Source organism: Dermochelys coriacea, chromosome 2 (assembly GCF_009764565.3).
Source record: "Dermochelys coriacea isolate rDerCor1 chromosome 2, rDerCor1.pri.v4, whole genome shotgun sequence".
Classification (NCBI taxonomy): Eukaryota; Metazoa; Chordata; order Testudines; family Dermochelyidae; genus Dermochelys; species Dermochelys coriacea.
Window position 1 is genome coordinate 236,485,857 of NC_050069.1, and position 22,201 is coordinate 236,508,057.

At 44.4% G+C, this 22,201-nt stretch overlaps 1 protein-coding gene across 1 annotated transcript in view; it reads right to left on the reverse strand.

The window, feature by feature from the left end:
• Positions 1-10,689, reverse strand: part of PRTFDC1 (phosphoribosyl transferase domain containing 1) — a 63,960-nt gene extending 53,271 nt beyond the window's left edge. Inside the window, exons 1-3 of the mRNA XM_043507135.1 lie at positions 10,525-10,689; positions 3,175-3,302; positions 40-223 (exon numbers count right to left, since the gene is read on the reverse strand). Of these exons, the coding sequence (XP_043363070.1) occupies positions 40-223; positions 3,175-3,302; positions 10,525-10,689 (477 nt within the window). The remainder of the gene's footprint in view (positions 1-39; positions 224-3,174; positions 3,303-10,524) is intronic.
• Positions 10,690-22,201: the final 11,512 nt, after the last annotated feature.

Genomic DNA, 22,201 nt, shown 5'->3' on the forward strand with positions numbered 1-22,201 from the left:
AATTTATAAATAATCTATAAAATTGAACTGTTGACTTACTTGGTAACTTTTCAGTCTGACAAAGTCAACTTTCATGGAGATAGACCTTTCTGAATTTCTACTGAGAGTCTTAATGTGCTCCACAAGGTCAGCACAAAACTTGTAGCCACCTTTAAGTACACAGAGAACCACAATGTTATTGTCTCCAATGTCTTGCATGATGCCTTTGGCCAAGCATTCTGTCCTGAAATAAAGGATAATTATCATGTAATAAGTTTTTCATGGAGTTATACAAAAATATCTAGAAATCATGCATGGCCTGATCTAAAGCATGGCCCATTCAACTCCCTCACTGACTTTAGTGGGCTTTTGATCAGCTGCACAACAGGCAGATACAAGAAGAAATCTGATCAATACAAGATTCAAAATGTGTATAACAACACAGATTGGGAATTATCACTAGACACATTCCCTGGATTACACAACTGGAAGAATGTTTGCAATAAATATTATAAAGGAGACTTTTCGGGTGATTGAGCAAACTAGGTCATCAGCTTTACACAGCATCCCATATTCATGTAAAGCAGGGGTCTCGAACACGCAGCCTGCAGGCCGCATGAGGCCCACGGAGTTATTTCCTGTGGCCTGCCATATGACCCCTTCCCCCCTAAGTGCGCCGCATCCCCACTCCTCCGCCTACCTCCCAGTGCTTCCCGCCACCAAACAGCTGTTTGGCGGCACTTAGGACTTTCCAGGAGGGAGGAGCAGGGACGCGGCGTACACAGGGGAGGAGGCAGAGAAGAGGCGGGGCCAGGGCGGGGATTTGGGGAAGGGTTGGAATAGGGGCAGGGAGGGGGCGGAGTTGCGGAAGCGATGGGAAGAGGTGGGGCAGGGGCGGGGCCTCATAGAAGGGGTGGAGTGGGGGCAGGGCCAGGGGCAGAGCGGGGGGCTTTTGTATCTTTGTATGAAAAGGTGTCAGTGATGCCCTCGGGCCAATGTACTAGTCCTCATATGGTCCTCATGGTGATTTAAGTTTGAGATCCCTGATGTAACATCTCTTTCTATGATCACACACTTTGTTACGCAAACGGCTAAGAGTAAATGGTTTAAGTGCAAGATAAAGAAGAAAAACACCAGAAATTATATAAACTCACAGACTAAAGAAAAAGCTAAACTTACATTTTAGTAAAATAAATGAAAGTACTTACAAGCAACACATAGTGTTAGTCAGAGATCTCAAAGCACTTTACAAAGGATAAAATCATTATCCCCCTTTTGCAGACAAGACAAACTTAGATGCAGAGAAGCTAAGTGACTTGCCCAAGGTCACACAGCAAGACAGGAAGAGTCAGAGTTATTTACTCATTACTTTGAGGATTTAAATATCTTATAATTTACTGACCTGTATTCTTATTGACAATGTGTCTCCTTTGTCAACAGGATGCGGCATATTAGAATGAGTAAGATCCCAGCTTTTATGTGGGATAAAGTTCTTGGCTTAAATCTTCAAAACTAACTAGTGAGTTTGGGTACCTCATATTTTGGTAAGCCCATCTGAAAATATCTTATTGATCCAAGATTCAAGAGTGCCATTCTGTACCTGAGACCAGTGTAATTTTGAGGAAAAATGCTACACTTTGTCAAGAAAAGAAAAACAACCTTTTGTCAGGTCGCTTACAAAACAGTAGCTACTTGGCATTATAGTGTAGTCCCAATAAAGATGGACTAGTGGCCAGAGCGCAAATGAGGAAATCAGAGGTGTAGGCCAAATGCAATTCATTATATGATTCTGTAATTTATCATATGGATCTCACTACCACATTTGTGCTATAAACTGTTCTTTGCTGGTTAACAGTGACATAGGAGTCCATTTTTCTCTGCATAAACACACACAAAAAAATCATTGGATATTACTATATGTGCATGGCATGTGTAAGGGAAGAATATAGTCCAAAGAAGACAATATTTCTTTTAGTTTTTCTTATTTCTATAGCCAACAATAAATTAGCTATAATTTAAAAAGGTCAAAGCTTCTTTCAGTTTCATATCTATGCAATACAAAGAATAAATTCTATATATCAAAAATAGATCAAAAGAGTGAATATTCATAGATTTTAAGGTAAAAAGGGACCATTATATCATCTAGTCTGATCTCAAATACATTTAAATTCCTCTTGTGTTTATGTAAAAATAGCACGAATAGTGAGGTAATTGCATTTTTCTTCCTCCTTCTTCAGCATTACCTCCTCTAAAGGAAAGTCTGAAACTGTGGGAAAGCCTTTCACAGAGACAGTGAGGGAAGACACTTAGTGATCTGTGTCTACCCATATATTTTTTCTGGCCTTCTGTTTATAAATTGCCCACCCCCTCTCCTTTTCCTTCTTAATTTTTTTTTAAACTTCTTAGGGGTTTTTGTTGTTTTGTGTAATTGGGTGGACATAAACAAAACTACTTTTCACAACTTTTTAGGCTAGATACTCAAAACATTTTGATGATCTGGTAAAGAAATGGGTGGCTTTAGGCCACTTCTACATTTCAAGCATGTAGACAGAAACAGAAATAAAAGCTGAATGATTCTTTAAATATCTCATCCCCCAGCTTTGGTGTCCAAGACTGTATACTTTGTATCATGTATTATTCCAACTTGAAACGACCTTGACATTTTGTCCCTGAGGCTTCCCCTACACTAGAATTCAAACTATTTCAGGAAAAAATGTTTAACCTTCATTTTTACTGGCAGGGTACTAACATAATTTAACTGATCAGAGTGAAAAGGAATTAATTATGTTAAAGTATTTCACAAATCAAAACTATATAGATTACTTTAGTAAAATATTTTGTAAGAGTTTAAACTCCAGTGCGGACAGGGATTTATTAAGCCCCAGTTTATATATAAAATATGGACTGCATTTAGTTGTAATTCTCATTACAAGAATTTTCAGCAGTTTTGATCTCTCGCAACACGATGAGTTTCAGCCATAAGGTGGCAGAATTAAGGCTGCATGGGCTACTGGAAATCTGGCATTTCCCAAATTTCAAGTACTTTCCTTTGAAACCTACATAATATTCTTTGAGAGTAGTTCTTTTGTATGAAATTTAATATATACATTGTTTGTGAGTATCCAATTATGTCTATATAACAAGTATACAAAATGTTGTTAAATATTTATATAGTAATATTCAAAGCACTCTTACCTGTCAACAATAATACCATGAGGTATGAGCACATATTCCAGATCTCCACAGTAGTGCTGTGGATATGTGAATAAATCCAAACTGTAGCCTAGCCAATTGAGTGAAATCTGCAAATTAGGGTAGTATAATTAGAACACTTCATTGTATTTGGAATATAAAAAGTTATTATATTCTGAATGTTAGACTATGTCCTTTTACATTGGATTTGACAGTATTATTAGCAACTACTATTAGCTGTATCAGCCCTATGCACACACCCTTCCCATATATGGTGATATCCATGTGATTAACTCCAGAGTCATGTAATCAAAAATACATGATGATAATTTACCACTTCACCTGTGCCTATTAATCATGGGTGCATTATGTCTACTTCCATCAATCTAACTCTCTAAGCACCCTTAAAAGTAAAAGCATCTGCCCCACTCCAGTAGGCAGGGGATAAAAGAAATCCTGGAGAGGGCTGCAGCTGAGAAAAGCAGTGAGAGCAACTGACCACAGGTGTGGCCAGCTCAGTCAGGGCCCAGCTGGCCCTGATAAGAGGGCTGGGGGCGCCAAGAGCTGAAGGAGTCTCACTCTAGCCCTGGAGTGAGAAGGGCTAGTTGTCTGGGAGTAAGTACCAGAAGTGGCACAGTGCTGGGGAAGGGCAAAGGGAGCTTGGAGCCCCAGCCTGGTTAAACCCCCAGGCTGCAGGCCTTGTTAAAGGCCTAAAAAGGTACTAGAGCTACAGAGGCAGCTGGTCTGACCCCCTGCCAATGATGAGTAGCCTTTACAGATTGCAATCTGCCCTAGTGAGAGGGGGCTAGATGATGATTGGCAATAGCCACTGAGGCACAGTGGGCTCAGAGCAGGGGTGGCCAACTTGAGCCTGAGAAGGAGCCAGAATTTACCAATGTACATTGCTAAAGAGCCACAGTAATACATCAGCAGCCCCATATAAGCTCTCCACTCCCAGTGCCTCCCGCCCACCAGCAGTCCCACCTATCAGTGCCTTCCCCCTCCCTCCCCACGCTTCCTGATCAGCTGCCTCATGGCATGCAGGAGGCTGTGGGGAGGAGCAAGGGCATGGCACGCACAGAGGAGGGTGTGGGAAGGGGTGTAGTGGGGGTAGAGCCAGGGGTTGAGCAGTGAGCACCCCCTGGGACATTGGAAAGTTGGCGTCCGTAGCTCCAGCCCCAGAGTCGGTGCCTACACAAGGAGCTGCATGTTAACTTCTGAAGAGCTGCATGTGGCTCTGGAGCCACAGGTTAGCCACCTCTGGCTTAGAGGGTTGAGGGTTCCCCTGGGAGGGGAGACCCAGAGTGTGTGGGTACTGTGGGGGCAAAACCCCGAGGTAAAGGGGCATTGGGATCCGGGAGGGACATGGGGCCTGAGGCAGGAGAGACACCGGCCAGTAGGAGGCGCTCTGGGGCTGGAAAAGAGCTAATTCCTGGATGACCAGCAGGAGGTGCCGTGCCAGTGAGTCTTCGCTCTGTTACAGCCACATATTTACAGAAAAAAGATTAATGTTTTAAAGAATTTTTTAAATGTGTATTAGTACTGCTTTTCACATCCATCCACCTGTAAAACCAGGAACTGGATTAATACCAAAATCTCAGAAATCAAAAACTTTATAAATGTCAGGCAGAAATCAAGCAGGACAAATGTCAGTTCAAAAGGCCATGTTTCAGAAAGCTCTAAGATGTAAAAAGGAGGGACTGTAATGGAAATGGTTCGACAAGCTTTACAACAGTTCCATAGTAAAGATAGCACCTCCAACAGGGCAGGACTTCTTGCAACCATACTGGAGCTTTGTTTCAATATTGACTTTGAGGAAAGAGTGCCACCTCACGGGTTTCTTAATGGTCTTTGCAGTCATATGTACCCACAACATCTTGTCTTTATTCCTTATGTAAGCAGAGTCAGGATGAGCTCTACCCTGACATCTGGTGGTAAGTCATGGTGGGTTGTGGAAAAGAACTTCAGGGGCTGATCTCATTTCATAGGCACACCCACCCTGCCTAGATGGTCACTTTGGCTGCTGTAGTAGCCCCAGTTTCTCTGTTATTGGGGCAGGAATAAACTGTTATTATCCTGATTATGTGAATCAAGGACAGTGGAACTGTACTCGGCCTTTTGTTATGATGGAGGGACTCACCATCAACAAAGCAGTACTCGCTAGGCAAGGGTCATGGGTTCCAAAACCCAGTGAATAGAGAGAGGCTGGAGACAGGTATTAATATTTGGTGGCATGGGCCCCCTGGTGAGGGCCTTACATGCTAATTGCAATTCCTCCTCTCTCCACTGAGGAATATCAGAGCTAATTTTGATTCCATTAGGAGTCTAGTTACAGGCTGCTGAGCTGAATTCACTTTGGGCTAATGGTGCACCAGCACTGAGGCTCCCCTACTACAAGCTGAAATCACAAAAGAGCTAAACTTACTAAGAGCTGAAATCACTGAGCGTTGTGTTCAGTAGTGGGGGAGCCTGAAGATATAAGGCGGAGCAGTTTGCGGGACGGTGAGCAGCGCAGCTTGTGGAGCAGAGCAGAGCATTGCAGTTTGTGGGACGGCAAGCAGAGCAGTTTGTCGCATGCCTGGAGCAGCTCATGGGGGCGGATGGCACAGCAGAGCCCCATGGAGAGATGGGGCAATCAGCTTTGGACCACGTAAGGTGCCCCTTAACCTGCCCCCCCATCTCCACCCAGGTTGGGAGGCAAAACTCTGCAGATAAACTTTCAAACTCTGGGGCTGCCCTGACCAGGGACAGAGACTTTTGGGTTGTTGGACTTTTGAGACTTTGGGTGATTTTGGGTTGCTGGACTCAAGAACCAAAGGGAAAGGACACGGCCCAATTTGCTTGGGGTGGGTTTTTTTTTGCTCATTCTGTTGGTGGTGTTTCCCCAACATAATGCCACATTGTTTCTCTCTGTTATTAAAAGGCTTTTTGCTACACTCAGACTATGTGCTTGCGAGAGGGGAAGTATTGCCTCTTGGAGGCGCCCAGCAGAGGTGGGGGCTCGACTCGGTTTTGCATTGTGTTATTGGAATGGAACCCCTAGATACTGAACCTGGCCCTTGTTGCTGCCAACTCTGACGGGCAGAAGGGTTACACTTGTATTTACTCCTGAGGGCATTCTGTGCCAAAAAATTTAAAATTCTACACACAATATTTTAAAATTCTGCAAATTTTATTTGTCAAATAAATGTGGAGGCTCCAGCATGGCATTGGGGAGCACAGGCCACTGGGCTGCACAGAGGTGGGAGATCACTGTGCAGCTCCCTCACTGGGACACGGACTCAGTGATGAGGCTGCACCCTAACAAAGTTCAAGGACATGGCCTGCTCCAGAAACACCCTCAGGCCCTGCCTCTCTGTGTGAGCAGGCAGCTTAGCAAGGCAGGAGACAAGTCTGGAGGGGCTTAATGTGGGGGATCCATAGATTCATAGATACTAAGGTCAGAAGGGACCATTCTGATCATCTAGTCCGACCTCCTGCACAGCGCAGGCCACAGAATCTCACCCACCCACTCCTATGAAAAACCTCACCCATGTCTGAGCTATTGAAGTCCTTAAATCATGGTTCAAAGACTTCAAGGAGCAGAGAAGCCTCCCTCAAGTCAACCATGCCCCATGCTACAGAGGAAGGCGAAAAACCTCCACGGCCTCTCCAATCTGCCCTGGAGGAAAATTCCTTCCCAACCCCAAATATGGCAATCAGCTAAACCCTGAGCATATGGGCAAGATTCACCAGCCAGATACCCAGGAAAGATCCAGGTGTGGGTTGAGAGGATTCTGTGTGGGGCAATCTGGGTGTGAGTGGCTCAGTGGGGGATCTGGGTGCAGGGAGGATCTGGATGCACAGGGGCTTGTTGAGGGGTTCTGGGTGCAATGGTAATGGGACTTTGCACAGTGGCTCCAGGTGAAGGTGGCTGGGGCTCAACGGCGGGGGGGGGGTGGCCTGGGTGTGTGGGGGATAGAGCTTGGCAGGGGGGTCTGGGTGGGGGGGTTCAGTGGGGGTTTCAGATGCTGAGATAGAGGGGCAGGGATCCAGGTGTAGCTGGTTGGGACTTGGTGGGGTGGGGATCCAGGTGCACATGGCTCACTTGGGTGGTCCAAGTGCAGTGCAAGTGGGGCTCATGTTGGGGGGGGATCTGAGTGCAGGGGGGCTGAGGTTTAGCGGGAGGGTCTGGGTATGAGAGGTTCTGGATGCATGAGGGAGCCGCTCCCTGTATAGGAATCCCTCCCCCTGCACCTGAAGAGCAATGGGTGCAGGAAGTGTGTTGGGGTGGGGAGTTTGCAGAGCTTCCTGCAGCTGGGAGAGAAATCTGGGGGTGGGTCAGACCCGGCCCTGGATGCCGTGCAGGGGAAGAGGAAGTCCCGCCCTCCCCAGTCCAGCTGAGACTAGCAGCTGAGCCTGGAGCCAGGTTGGAGCCACCAGCCCAGTCTTCCCCAGTCCTGCCTCACAGTGATTTATCTCTCTGCTGGCACCCAAAACATACTGTTGGGGAGGGTTGCATGATCGCTCTTGTGGCTTCCCTTTGCTGTCCCATCAGGAAGTCATTTTTCTGCAGGAAAGCAAAAAAATCTATGGGGGGGACAACAAATCTGCGTATGTGCAGTGGCACAGAATTCCCACAGGAGTATTGTATTGTTCAAACACATGAATATCAACAAGAAGGCTGAACCAAATGGTGAGAGAACTGCTTCTGAAGTGGTACAGTGTACATTTCTGCTACACAGAATCCTCAACTAAAGAGTAAACACTACGAACTACTGCAAGCAGATTCACCTACTAGAATAAAGAATCATAAATCCTTCACAAATAATTTGCCTAATGTGCTGATTGCTGACCTATGCTACTACATTAGCATCTTTATTCGGATTCTACCTTCATGCACTGGTATATTTATCTCTAGCACCAGTATAGTGGTGCTAAAATACACCTTGAAGAAATATTATTTGTCTAACAATGGTTACTTAGCTGCAGCACAAACATCAACTTCCTAGAGAAATGTGCCTGGCTCAAAATCATCATTTGCTTCCAATTAATATTTAAAACCTGACAATAAAGGGCATGACCTGAAGACCATTGGAGTCAATGGGAGTTTTTGTACTGACTGCAATAGGCTTGGATCCAGTTATTAAAAAAAGGTACTCAATATCATTCCACATTTTCACAGGAACAAGGGATTACATACAGCCTCAAAAGTTCAAGGTTTTTCAGTAGGGGGCAAGTCCTGTTCACAATAACACAGTTGCAGAAGGCCTAACAAACCTATCAATGTGTGTAGAGAATTCATATTGGGAACAAATACTGTGCCAAATCTGAAAAAAGTTGGTGGAGAAATAAATGACTAAAAATAGAAACACATAAAGCAATATTTGAAAGCTATCAGTCAAAACATCTGGGGTGAAAACAGGAAAATACCTTATAATCCCCATCTACTGAGATACGCTGGACTGAAAGAACTTTCACAAGGGAATGGAAAAATGGTAATATTGTTTAAAAAACTGGGGCTCTCTCTTAAATTTTAATTTATGTATGTAATAAGGATCCAATTCTGTTTCCATGTAATTTTCTGTGATCGGGCCAGATGAATATAAGAACCATAACATTTTCTATCTTTCATAAATTTAAATTCAGTCATAATGTTGCATTATGATTTTTTTTTTGTTTTCATGTGTGTATAGAAGAGAAGAAATGAAGTCATTAAGAGCTCATCTCCTTTGAAATGTCTCCACTTTGCTCCAGTGCTAACAAAGTCATCAGCTTTGTAATAGCATTTATTACAGAGATTACCATCTAAATGGCCAACATTAGTTTAATTTAAGTACACTTAGGGCCTACCTCTAAACTGTAAAAACAAGTGTCAGGGGACACAATTATAACACAGTAGCCCCTCACAGTTTTGTGGTGTACACAGGACTTGTCCAAAGTTTTAGTTAAATCACAGCTAATAGTCCCCACTCTTGTTCTGGAACTTGGTTAAAATATTGATCGGTCACAAGAATACTGTAAAATAAAAGTATATCAAAGTGTTTTTTACAATGTGGATAAGCCCAAAGAAATATCCATTTTTCCCTTTTGAAAACTTAGCTTATTCATTTGCTATTATCATAACTTATAAAGCTCCACAGATGTTCATGGTGCTTTCTAAAACATAGTTTGCACAGTTCATTACCACTTTCTGTGCACAGAAGATGAAAAATAAAACCAGCCCAACAGTGCATTTTTATCACTAGGTTGTTTCTCCAGCAAATGTAATTCGACAATTAAATCCACAAGCCAATTTTGCTAGTCACTGCTCAGCTTGCTTCCACCACACCCAGGGCACACACACATCATAACTGCTGCAGCCAGAGGGCACAGACACGAAATCAAACTTCCCCAGCTCCTGGTGAGCTGCTAGGACTTCTCTCCAGCAACCAGCCACCCACAAATACTCCGTACAGGGAGGGGTGAGAAGAGTGGAATATGGTGTGCGGCTGAGTAGGTTCAGAGATACAAAGACAGAGCACAGGATTGGGTCAATGGAGCAGGGGTGAGGAGGCAAGAGTGAGATGTGGAGGATGAATCTCAGAACTGTTGGCCTAAGGCACAGCAGAGCAGATGGGAGTAAGTAGTACAAGTCAGGGGAGGCAGCCGGGAAGCAGACATCAGGGCAAAGCCGGAGTATTGAGATGTAGAAGGGTTGAGTGAACAAGATGGGGACCAGAAACAGGGCAGAAGGGAGGAGATGAGGGACCAGCAGGGTGCAGGGCAGCAAGGCTGTTTAGAGAAGATGGGGGCTAGGGGTAAAAGGACCAGGGAAGAGGAGGGGAATCAAGGCCTAGGACAGGAAGAGATCAGGGTATAGTGCAGAAGGGCCAAAGCACAAAGGCCGTGTGGAGAAAGATGTGGGGGGCCGGGGCCAGGGTGCAGCAGCAGAAGGGCCCAGGGGGGAAGATCAGGGAGGAACGAGGGGACGAAGTGGGGGTCAGGGCACAAAGGCTGTGAGGAGGAGACGATGACGGGCGAGGGCGCATGGCCAGTCGATGGGGCGGGGAGGGGCACTGCGATCAAGGCACAGGGGCGGAAGAACAGGGTGGGTACCCAGGGCCATGAGCGGCGGGGCGGCGGAGGGGGGCGCGGCCAGGAGACGAACGCTTGGGGAAGCCGGGGTGCGATAAAGAGGCGGGTGATAGGAGACAATGACAGAGGCGCCAGGGGTGAGACCGTCGGTGCCCTGCCCAGGCCAGGGGGCAGTTGCTTGGGGCCCGCGGCGGGAAGGGGAGCGGCAATGATGGGGAGCCCCCCCTTCCCACCCAGCGGTCTGGGGCCAGCGGGCAGCGCCGCTCCCTGGGCTGGGGGTGGGGGCTTTTCCTTTACCAACAACCCCGCTGCCTCTCCGCGGCGCCGCGCGCCGCCGCGCTGCCCGGCCATCTTCGCCGCACGCAGGGCAGGCTGTGGCCAGGGGAGCGGCGCGGAACCGCTGCAGCCGCTGGGGCTAGGAGCGGGGAGGCGTCGGCCTGCAGGGAGCGCGGGCCGCCGCATTCCGCGATTGGGGGCCCCCTTGCGCGGCGGGGAGGTGTTACCCGCCGGGCCTCTCCCCTTCAGCGGGCCCGGGCCCGCTACTGCTCTTCCTTCCCTCGCGACTGAGGAGACCCCTCCCCATCCCTCTCGCTAAGCCTGCGGGATGCGGCTCCTCACTCAAGGGGCAGCGCCCCGCTCAGCATGCAGAGGGAGGGTGGGGCATTGGTCCCACGGAGGACCCCCCTCCCCAGCGTACCGCTTGCAGGCCCCTCAATCGGCGATGGGGCATCATCCCCACCCAGGTGTGCATATATAGCCTGGCAAATTTATTAGCGCATAGCATCCGATGAAGTGAGCTGTAGCTCACGAAAGCTTATGCTCTAATAAATTGGTTAGTCTCTAAGGTGCCACAAGTACTCCTTTTCTTTTTGCGAATACAGACTAACACGGCTGCTACTCTGAAACCTATCATATATAGCCTGTGGCCTCTGCTAGAGAGACCCCAACATAGTGGGGTGTGGGGCTAACTCTACTGGGGCTTCATCCCCCCAAGCATAGGAAATAGGCTCCCTGGAATAAAATAGTGTGTTCACGTGACTCCTGCCCATCCAGAGGGACGTACTTACAATCCCTTCTGATGGCAGTGAATGAATTCAGGCTCAGGGGCTGTGGCAGCGAGCAGGCACTGTGTATGTGCCAAGATAGAAACAATTGACAGCCCTTTACATCTGCCTTGGGGGTATGCTTGGGCATCTACAAGCAAAAGCCTCCAGCAAACACAAATTGACTTTCTGTGAATTCATTTCTGGAGTCTGGGGGTATTATATTATTAGCATTGGTGTTACTGTAGTGCCTACTCATGGACCAGGAGCCCATTGTGCTAGGCGTATACAAGCACCAGTCAGCAAGCTTTATTATTAAGCTACAATATATGTCACAAATGTACTTAAACTGCTCTATACCCTGACATTTCAGTTCCTTACAATAGGGCTTCATATGAAAAATTAGACCCATGCTGCTATACCCTCCAAATGTCATGTATATTTAATTTCCATTGGTATATTTTATTGCCCACCCGTAAGTCAATTGTGCATCTCCAAATAATTAATCATGCCTTTAATTAATGCTTCAATTCCCATTAAATTATTATTACTAAATATTATTTGTTTCCACTAATGCTCATGGTACATCAAACACTTCAAACATAGAAGTTATCTGCCCGGAAGAGCTTATAGCCTGAGAAAGAAAAGATAAAAGAGAGTCACAGAATATGGGAGAGGGCGAGTGTGACACAAAGGCCCTGTTCTTTGCAAACAACTCTAGCCTCAGGCCTGACAAACTCATACATCAAATACGTTGCTTACAGGGTATTTGTCCAAAAAGGATAACATGTAAGGTCTTAATTGAAAACTTGAAACTTATCAATACTCATAATAATTGTGAGATGTGTGTACAGGCAATATTTAAGAAATAATATAACTATATTGACAATTATGCCCATGGAGGAAAGAGTAGTCACCAGTGAATCATTTGTCTTGGTGATGACCTATTCAAACGGGAAGGAATTATGTTCAGTCTCCCTAGCTAGCCAATTATGTAATGTATGGTTCAATTGCCTACTCTTCTATCAAGGAAAAACCATCAAAGACAAGTGCAAACAGTTAACACCATGTGGAGGTAAAAAGGAACATTATAACAGACAGCAGATCACCCTGTCTATTCATAAAGACAAAAGACTGTTTCAGTATAACACAGAGGTAGGAGAGGTCCTCTGGAGCCATTCACTGAGGAGACATCTTGAACAGAGGTGTTTTTCATGAAAGATTGTATCCTGGTTCTTGTGAAGCCAGATAGCTCTGCAGCAGTCTGAAATTTGGGGGGAAACCTAATTTATTAGATACAAATGGTAACTATTAATAAGTGTAAGCCCTAGTTCACATTTTACTATTTTGTTTTGAATTGTAAGCTTTTGTTTCCATCATTCTCTTGTTTCTAGTGGAATCTCTATTATATTTTAAGTAAACTTTCTTTTGTTTAATTAAAAGAGCTGTGTGCTATACAGGAGCGGTGGTTTAAGGTAAAACTGCTAAACTGGGGTACACTTCTCCCTTGGGGCAGAGGATCTGAATTTCTGTGAGTAGCAAGTATCAGGGGCTGGATATCATGGGGGAATACTTCAAAGTGACTTGGGGACTGGGGTGCACCTCTTGTTAACCTGCAAGCAAGACAGGGCTGGCATAGCCCAAAAGAAAATGCTTGTGTGCAGGGATGAAAGTAGGCCAGTATGGATATTGGTAAGAAGTGGCCGCTGGTACCGGCTCATATGCAGCTGCCGTGGCAGCGCTTTAATGTTGCTACTCCTTTTCCCCCACCTTCCATTGGCGGCCTTGCCAGTAGGGAGCCTACCGGCAGGGCCACCAACAGGGAGAGGGGAGGCTGGTAAAAGGGGCAGCTGCACCAGGGCCCAGCAATTTAAAAGGGCCCGGGGCTCCCAGCCACTGCCGCCACTACCGCAGCAGTGTCCAGAGCCCTGGGCCCTTTTAAATTGCCACCAGAGCCTCGGGCGGCGTGGACCAGGCAGCGCGGATGGTCTGGCTGAGGAAGGCTGACCCCCCCCCCAGCTCCGCCCTTTCTGCCTGAGGACCTGCCCCTTCCAGGAGCCCAGAGCTGGGCCCCCAGATTGGTAAGTCTTCTGTGTTACTTTCACCCCTGCTTGAATGGCTCAAAGACTGGTGGTGTTAGGGAACAAACACCCAATTATCACAGGCAAGAGTCCCTCACACTAGAGTTGGGGGTAACAAGGTGCCTCTCAGTCCTGGGTACTCTGAGAACCATCACAGGGACACCAAACAGGTCAGATGGCAAGATGATGATTGGCTATGTCCTGATAAGAGAGTTTGAATAACACAATCTTTTTATTTTTATATAGGGAATATAGACAATCCCAAATATTGTAACTTTTACAATTATTTGTAGATGTCATGGTGGAAGTGGTCATTTCAACAGACTTGAATAAGGAAAAGGTAATGTCTGCTCCATGCACAGGGTGTGGGAGAAGAAGTTGGAGATGGATTAATAAGAGAAGCAAGCAGTGGTGAGCTGGAGCTGGTTTGCACTGGTTTGCTGGAACCGGTTTATAAATTTAGAAGCCCTTTTAGAACCGGTTGTTTGCACCGGTTTGCTGGAACCGGTTGTTAAATTTAGAAGCCCTTTTAGAACCGGTTGTCCCGCAAGGGATAACTGGTTCTAATTAGGCTTCTAAATTTAACAACCGGCCAAAAGTGGCGACTTAGGTGCCGACTCTGTGGGTGCTCCGGGGCTGGAGCACCCATGGGGAAAATTTGGTGGGTGCAAAGTACCCACCGGCAGCTCCTTGCCCCGTTCCCATCCCCTGCTCACCTCCGCTCCGCCTCCGCCTCTGAGTTACGCTCCGCCTCGCTCTGCTTCTCCGCCCCCCTCGCTTCCTGCGAATCAGCTGTTTGCGTGGGGAGCTGGGGAGGGCTGAGAAGCAAGCGGTGGCTTCACTCTCAGGCCCAAGGAGGTGGAGCGGAGATGAGCTGGGGTGGGGGGGGCGCAAGGAGGGGTAACCCGGGGGGCGTACAGGAGAAGCGCTCCCCGCCTCAGCTCACCTCCGCGTCCCTGGGCCTGAGCATGAAGCCGCCACTTGCTTCTCAGCCCTCCCAGGCTTCCCGCACGAAGAGCTGATTGGTGGGAAGTGGGGAGGCTGGAAAAGCAGAGTGGGGCAGTGCGTTCAGGGGTGGAGGCGGAGCAGAGGTGAGCTGGGGCTGGGTGCAGGGTGGGGAACTGCCAGTGGGTGCTCTGCACCCACCAAATTCTCCCCGTGGGGGCTCCAGCCCCGGAGCACCCACGGAGTTGGCACTAAGGCGCCACTTTTGATGTGATCAGTGGGGGGAGCGGCCACTCCTCCTTCTCCCCCCCAGCTACGTCCCCCCACCCCTAGGAGACAGAGGGACCTGCGGATGCTTCCTGGGAGCCACCCCAGGTAAGCACTGCCAGGACTCCTCACCCCACGAGGAGGTTGTAGCACACCCCTCACCCCCTGGCAGGTCCCTCTGGCTCTTAGGGGTGGGTGGAGTGGGCACCCACTACGGTGGCCCACGAGGACCCTTCCTGCCCAGTTCTGGGGCAGTCAGGGGAGGGGGGTGGATGGGGCAGGGGTCTCGTGGGGTGAGGAGGGAACCGGTTATTAAGATTTGGGCAGCTCATCGTGGGAAGCAACTAAATGATGCGTCAAACCTGGCATCATTGGCAGAGTGAACAGGAGGGGCAACTTAAAAGAGACAGATAAGGACAGAGTTGTGGAGAAAGCTTGGATTTGATGTAGTGGAGGAAGGGAAGTCAGTGGATAGATGAAATGGAGTGACATGGTCAGAATGACGGATAAGCAGTATAATATTAGCAGTAGCTTTTTGTTTAGACTCGGGGGCAACTTGGGTGTCAGGGAGGCCAGATAGCAAGTGGTTGCAGTCATTGATCAATTAATGCTGCCTTCCATCTTTGAAGAGCTCCTGTGCTGCTTCTGCCTCTACTCCATCCAGGTGTGTTGAAAATGACATTGGCCTCCCAGCTCCTTCTCTCCACCTAGGGTCTTCCTTCCTCACTCTCTCTGTCCTCCCTCTTAAGGGGCAGCAGTTCGGGAGCCATTCTGTTCCCTGCCTTCTCTCTTCTGATCCTGTGAAAACTGTAACAGCTACAACTGCTCTGCTTTCAGCCCTTCCCTTCTCCTGAAAAGGAGCATCCTCCTCTTGGGCCACTTTGATCACTGTCTATCTCTAATTTTCCTGTTAAAAGAGAATGAACTTTGAGTTGCTCTGCCCTTTTTCCACCCTGCCATCCAGAGGAAGAGACAGCCCCACTCCACTCAATCTTCTGGGTAAAATTTCTAATGGCCCAGAGCAATGAGTCAAGTGGGTTTTTCAAACTATGACTTGCTCATTTATAAAATATTACTTATTTTATAAATGTGTGGCTGGTAGAATTTTACAAGTCCTAGTAGGTTAGTTGAAAAAGAACTGGTATGTGATAACAGATTGGTCCATAGCAAGGTATGGGCCTGACAGCTGATCCCCAATGGCAGACTAGACAGGCATTTTTAATTTGGTTCACTACTTTTAAAAAGTAGCAAGTAATGAAAATAAACATAAGACATTCAACAGAGAACACTATCAAAATATGAGGGAGTGGCTGACCTATGGGGCTGGTATCAATGAAGATTTTTCACGATGAAGGTCTCTGATTAAAATCTGGTCCAATTGTATAGTGACTAAAAGTTACCATTTGATGATTTTTTTGGTGGTTTGTGTGAAATAAATGTGTAGTCTTCATCCATTTAATGGATAAATATCTACATAAAAAATACCACCACAAGTGGCACCGTAGTAGGCTGAAAGAGCAGTGATGTCAACAGTTGAAAGAGCGTGGAAGCAGAACTGTGGTTTTTTCATCCTTGAAAGTGGTCCCTCCAGTTTAGGGAGGTTTGTACTGCTGCTATTTATGCTGTGTTTGTTCTGGGTTTACAAGGCTAGCTGTCAATTTACCACCTTTCACAAGACTAAAGTCACTTAAAAAACACAGACACAGTATCATTATCAAGTAAGTGCCCACCTCTTAAACATATGTACTTTAATATATTTCTTAATAATTAGAGATGTATAAAAAGCCATCAGATCTCTGGATTCTCATTTTCCTGTCAGTGTCTCCTGCAAATAATCAGGAAGAAAGTCAATAAATCTTAATCTAAGAAAAAAATCTGTTTAATTTAAATTTTTGAATCAAATCACTGATCCAAATCCATAGGCACTTATATGGTTTTCAGTTCTTATAGACCAGAAACACGTGAGAAGTCAGTCTAGAGCCTCAGTACTCCTCCTTAAATCTAATATACTCATGTTTTAATTGTGTCCATGTCATGACTCCCATGCTTTCTCTGTCACAGAACTGGGCTTTTCAAATTCAAAGCTTGCTGAATTACACCTGTGATTGCAATTAAATATGGTCATTGATATATATCTGCTGGTCTCTGGAACCAAATGAATCTCTTCTTCAGCTTGTTTGGACCATGTGGCAATTCAAAGAAATTTTTTTATCCTTTTAATCTAGTCCTTCCTGCTTTACACTATCACTACAAGATCCACTTCTGGCATAGAGCAGCACAAGAGATCATCCTTTCTCTAGCTACAGTAAATCAAAGATAGAAGGCTAATACAGCTGGAGGAGACTACTAGAGTCCTGCTCAGATACAGAATTTGTATCTACATCTGATCCGTGATTGGCAAAAAATGGTCTGCAGATATCCACATCCATGGATGCAGATATCTGTGGATTTGCAGAGCTCTCAAGATTACCATGAAAAGAGAATAAAAAATAAATGTCTAGTACCACTACGCAGACAAATGTAAGCAAGAAGTGTTTGTTCTTTCCTTTAAGGTCTGGTAACTGGCAATGTTCTGTCAGTCTTCCCCTCAGTGTTCTTTCCCAGGACAATTTTACAAACAGGGTTCATTTCAGAAATGTATTGAATTGTGTCAAGTACCGCCAATGCCAGAAAATAAGAGTAATGGAAATAGAAAACTAGTGAGTCATGGCTAAGCATAATTTGAGTACAGCTTAAAGAGTAGTGCTATCTCCAGGGATAACCAGTCTAGGCTATCACATTTTTTCCATTTCAGTTTATTTATGGCAATATATTTGCCTTACGTTTTATATTATGTAATAAATACATTTTGTTTAGCCTGCGTACAAACTCAATGGTACAAATTCACCCATGTGTGAGCCCACAGAAGCCAACAGAATAATAACAAGAGTGAATTTGGCCCTGTGTTTATGATGCACTTTTTCTATAAGGAACTGAAAGCTGCCAAAGATTTTCTATGTTATGGTTAGGCATATGTTGAAAGGAAAATTTATAATGACCTTTAATTAATTTGTCAGCTAAAGTACAATGATCTTATTGTAAGTCATCAATACCTTTTATAATAAAAGCCAAAGCATGATTGTTGATGGTTACCTTTAAGTCTGGAAAATCTTCAGGAGTTCCAGAGATTCTTTCCTAGTCTTCTTTCTCTGTTTACCTTCTGTTTACAAGCTAGAAAGAGGAGGAAAAGAATAAACACTGCCAGTAGATTCACAATCATGGGATATGATCAAAGGGAATAAAGAGAAGAGAGTACAACAGTGAACTCATACAAAAAGAAGATCTCGATACATAGCCAAAACCACAAGAAGTAGTTGGAAAAATATACATACTAGGAAACAAGATACAAAGCAGAGTCATGACCAAAGAATACAGCTAGTATTGTAAGAGAGGCCCTTATGAAAAGAATTCTTTCATGGATCCTCACAGAACAAACTGTTTAATTTGAATTAAATGTCATTTCCCCCTCCTGCCCTATTAATGAAGGTCACAAAGCAATGCATACATGATCCATCTATTCATAGCCATAACTCAAGGCAAAAAAGAAAGATAGAAGGTTGAGGAGGAGTTTCAGTAATAAAAGTATGAGGCAAAAATAATTACACAATATATTAATTTCTGCATTTCCATTAAAACCTCTTATTTTAAGCAGGTTGTAACCTTTGAATCTATGCATTAAAGACAATAGTATGTATTACAAATATTTAAAAATCCATTTCAATATGTAACATGAATAAAGGTTATGTTTTATCTTTGTGGATTTTAAATAAGCATTAAAAATAAAGAAAGCAGGAAAATCCAGAGTATGTCAAGTGTGTGGCTTAAAATGGCAAAAGCCTTGAAATTCAGGGCCAAAGCTGAAACTCTGTTCTTAATTTATTGGGGGCATCAGCACAGAAAGTAATCTTACTGTTTATAAAACATCATGTAGTTCCTGGCCACGGAAAAGCAGGTAAATCCCATTATTGTTGTTGACCAAGACATTTAGTTTGGTGGTTTCATACAAAATAATCACTGAATAAAATAAAAAATAAGATGTAATTAATGTATAAAAAATAAGATGTAAAATAATAAGTACTGTACTAGGTTCAGTATTTCAGGCTATATCAGCATAATCAACTCAGTAATTTTAGATATGGTTTCAGATTTTCTAGCTGTCATATACCACAGAATTCTGAACTATTATAGGGATAACATTTTATATTAATTATGCAGCAAATCCTGCACCCACAGAAGTGGTTGCTGAAGACCTTGAATGCATCAAAACCAATGTCCCACTGTGGTAGAGGATTAGACACACGCTGCAGACCATTGAACAGTGCTCCAAGAAGTTTTACTGCATCTAGCAGCACAGAGGGGTGTTGGGCAGAACTGTCCAACTAGGCAGATGGACTGGACAACCTCCTACCACTTACAGAAGGGAGGAGGCAGCAGTTAGTGTGGCTACTGCAGGATATCAGCTATAGAGTGGCTCTGCAGCCTAGGATGAGGATTCCTGACACCTTGTTCAACTCCAGACTGCAGCAAAACTACTACATCTGAAATCTACAGGTGAGATTTGTAATACTTAGCAGTTACGTATAATCTTTACTCTCACGGATGAACACTAACTCCAATGAGCAATTCAACTGAAGTCAATGGAGCTACTTGTGTGTGTATCAGTGCTCAACAACCTAGTTAAAGGCTGCACAGTCCAGCCTTATATCATACAATGGCACAGCTGCTGCAATAGAAGGTTGAAATCTGACATTCAGATGTCAACAAATTTTTGTCTGACCTTTAAATCTGAATATTATAGACTGCTTGGCAAAACTTTCATCTTGGACTTATTTGGTCCAAGATAAGCATCTTTAATACAAAGCTAGCTTATTTTTTTTTATTAATTTCACTGTGCTAGGTTAGAATGACTGACAGCCTTACTTGGCAGGTCTCTGGCTCCTGAAGATATTGCTTTGCTATCCATGTTTGTATGTTATTAATATAATGTTCTTTTAGCTGAAATGTAAAGTTTGTGTTATAATAAAGGAACTCTATTTTGTTTGCATTTATTTCCGATAACAATATTATGTGAACAATTTTTTTCTCCGCTTTTGAGAAAAATATTTAAATCTGAATGATGAAGTGTTATTTCCATAAAAAGCTGTTCCTGCCAAATCCCATGACAAATTAATCATGTATGGCCATGAAAAACAGAATCAGGAAATTGTCAATAGGTTATGGGTCAGACCTTATGTATTGAATGTAACTGCTAGAGATTTTTTACGGATTATTTTATTAATCTGATTTTTTAAATTTTTTTTTCCAAAACAGACTCTGTAACTGCAAAATCTCCAAAGTATAAGAATATGAAGCATTTAAAGAAGCATGTGACTAGCAGCATAAGGGTTCATTTTATGCCAGACTGTAGTTCAGCTCTTCATGTTACAGCCTGGATATGCTTGCCTGGAGGGCAGAATCGGGCCCAATGTATCCTCCTTTAAAAGGTCCAATCTAATTATATTAAATTTTTGTGGTGGCCACCTCCTGAAATTCAACTGCTGCAGAGATAAGAATTGCCACAGACATCTCCTTCACAGATGCCAAGATTTTCAAGAGTCACAAGTGATTTTGAGTGCCCAGGTCTGAAACAGTTTAAAGGTGGTTGATCTTCAGCGGGCAGGTGATCAGCATTTTCCAAAAAATTGATCCCTTTAATGCAGTGGTTCTCAAACTTTTGTACTGGTGACCCCTTTCACATAGCAAGTCTCTGACTGCAACCCCCCTCTTAAATTAAAAACACTTTCTTATATATTTAACACCATTTTAAATGCTGGAGGCAAAGCTGGGTTTGGGGTGGAGGCTGACAGCTCACAACTCCACAGGTAATAATCTTGTGACCACCTGAGGGGTCCCGACCCCCAGTTTGAAAACCCCTGCTTTAACATGTCTCCAGTTAAGCACCCCAGATCACTAGACACTTCTGAAAATCTTGGCTGTTTTCTCCTGACAGTATCAGTCAGTGAAGTAGGAATTTCTAAAGGGAGCATGGCCCAAAGTTAATAGGCTCTCCTGGTCTAACAATTTCACATAGGTCACTGTGAAAGAGATGATTTGTCTCAAAGACAATACTCTCCAAAAAAGTGATTAGCAGTAGGAGGGAGCACTCCAACACAACACCACAGTGATCGAGGCAATGGAGGCCACATACTGCACTTTGCTGATAAGAAGGCAGTGCGAGCAGAAGCCTCCCTCTCTCTTCCAGCTAATTTTTTTTAAATCTGACCCACAAGTTTTCATCGCCTTTACCCAAGACCTTGTAATGAAGTGATTCAAATGATAGGCTAGAGCAGTGGTTTTTTCAACCTTTTTTTCATTTGCAGACCCCCAAAACATTCAAATGCAGGTTTGAACCCCTTTGGAAATCTTAGTCATAGTCTGTGGACCCCCGGGGGTCCATAGGTTGAAAACCATTGTTTTATGGTAATGACAACCTTTTGTGGACCCCTTAGACACAGTCTGCGGACCCCTCAGGGGTCCACGACCACATGTTGGAAACCACTGGGCTAGAGTGACCCAACAACATTAGTAGCTGCACACCATCAGTTGGTAGGATGAACAGTCTTGGATGTTGGCAGTTATTGGAGTTGGGCAGCTCCACAGCTTGCAGTCATGAACATGGTTTTTTGTTGCAGAATTTTTTAGTGTGCCGGTTTTGCCACCAGGTATGGTGATCTGCCACAGAGCCAGTAAACTAAAGCTTATCACAAGGTTTGCATAGCTTGGCTTGGCATCTGATTGTGTTGAATGTGGTCCCCAAGAGACTAGCCTTGTTGCAAAATAGGAAAATCTTGAACAGGGACTAAGTGAGTGACCTTATCCTGTCACACAAGTATAGTGTCCACTGGGAAAAGGTTTCACTATGAACATGAATGGCAAGAAACCCAGATAATGGAAGATGGGGACCCACTCCTACAACCTCTTACTCACGTGAGAAGTTATTGTTCATGTGAGTAATCCCACTGATGTCAAAGGAACTACTCACATGAGTAGGGGTTACTCAAATGAAGGAGGGTTATATTAGTCAGTGGCATAAACAGATAAAATAGAAATTTTGGTAAAAATGATTATGACTTTCCAGAGTGTACTGTTATTAGTATAATGACTTACAGAGCATAATCCCTTGCAAAGATGCACATATCAAGCTACTGAGAAAATAACGCTGAATATATTTTAAGAGAAATAACTCATGTGGCTGTATATGAATAAAGAACAAGAGCTGAGTCATTTTCAAGTGCCAATTAATTTTGCATATTTTATTTCCATTGTACAATTACATTTATGACAAAAAGAAAACATGCACCAATGTTTCAATAACAAAAGTAACTTACTAAGGAAAATACCTCATATGTGTGTGGCATGTACAGCATTTCCCATTCGCTATTGCCATTCAGAAGATTTTAGTAGGTCTGAAACCAAAATTAGTAATGCAGACAAGAGTATTATTTAATACATTGTATGCCCAAATGCTTGAAAACTGTATTTTTCAAGTCCATCCTATTTCTAGTCAGATGCTAGAAAATAGATATTCATTGGTAACATTACAAATATAAAGTTAGTCCT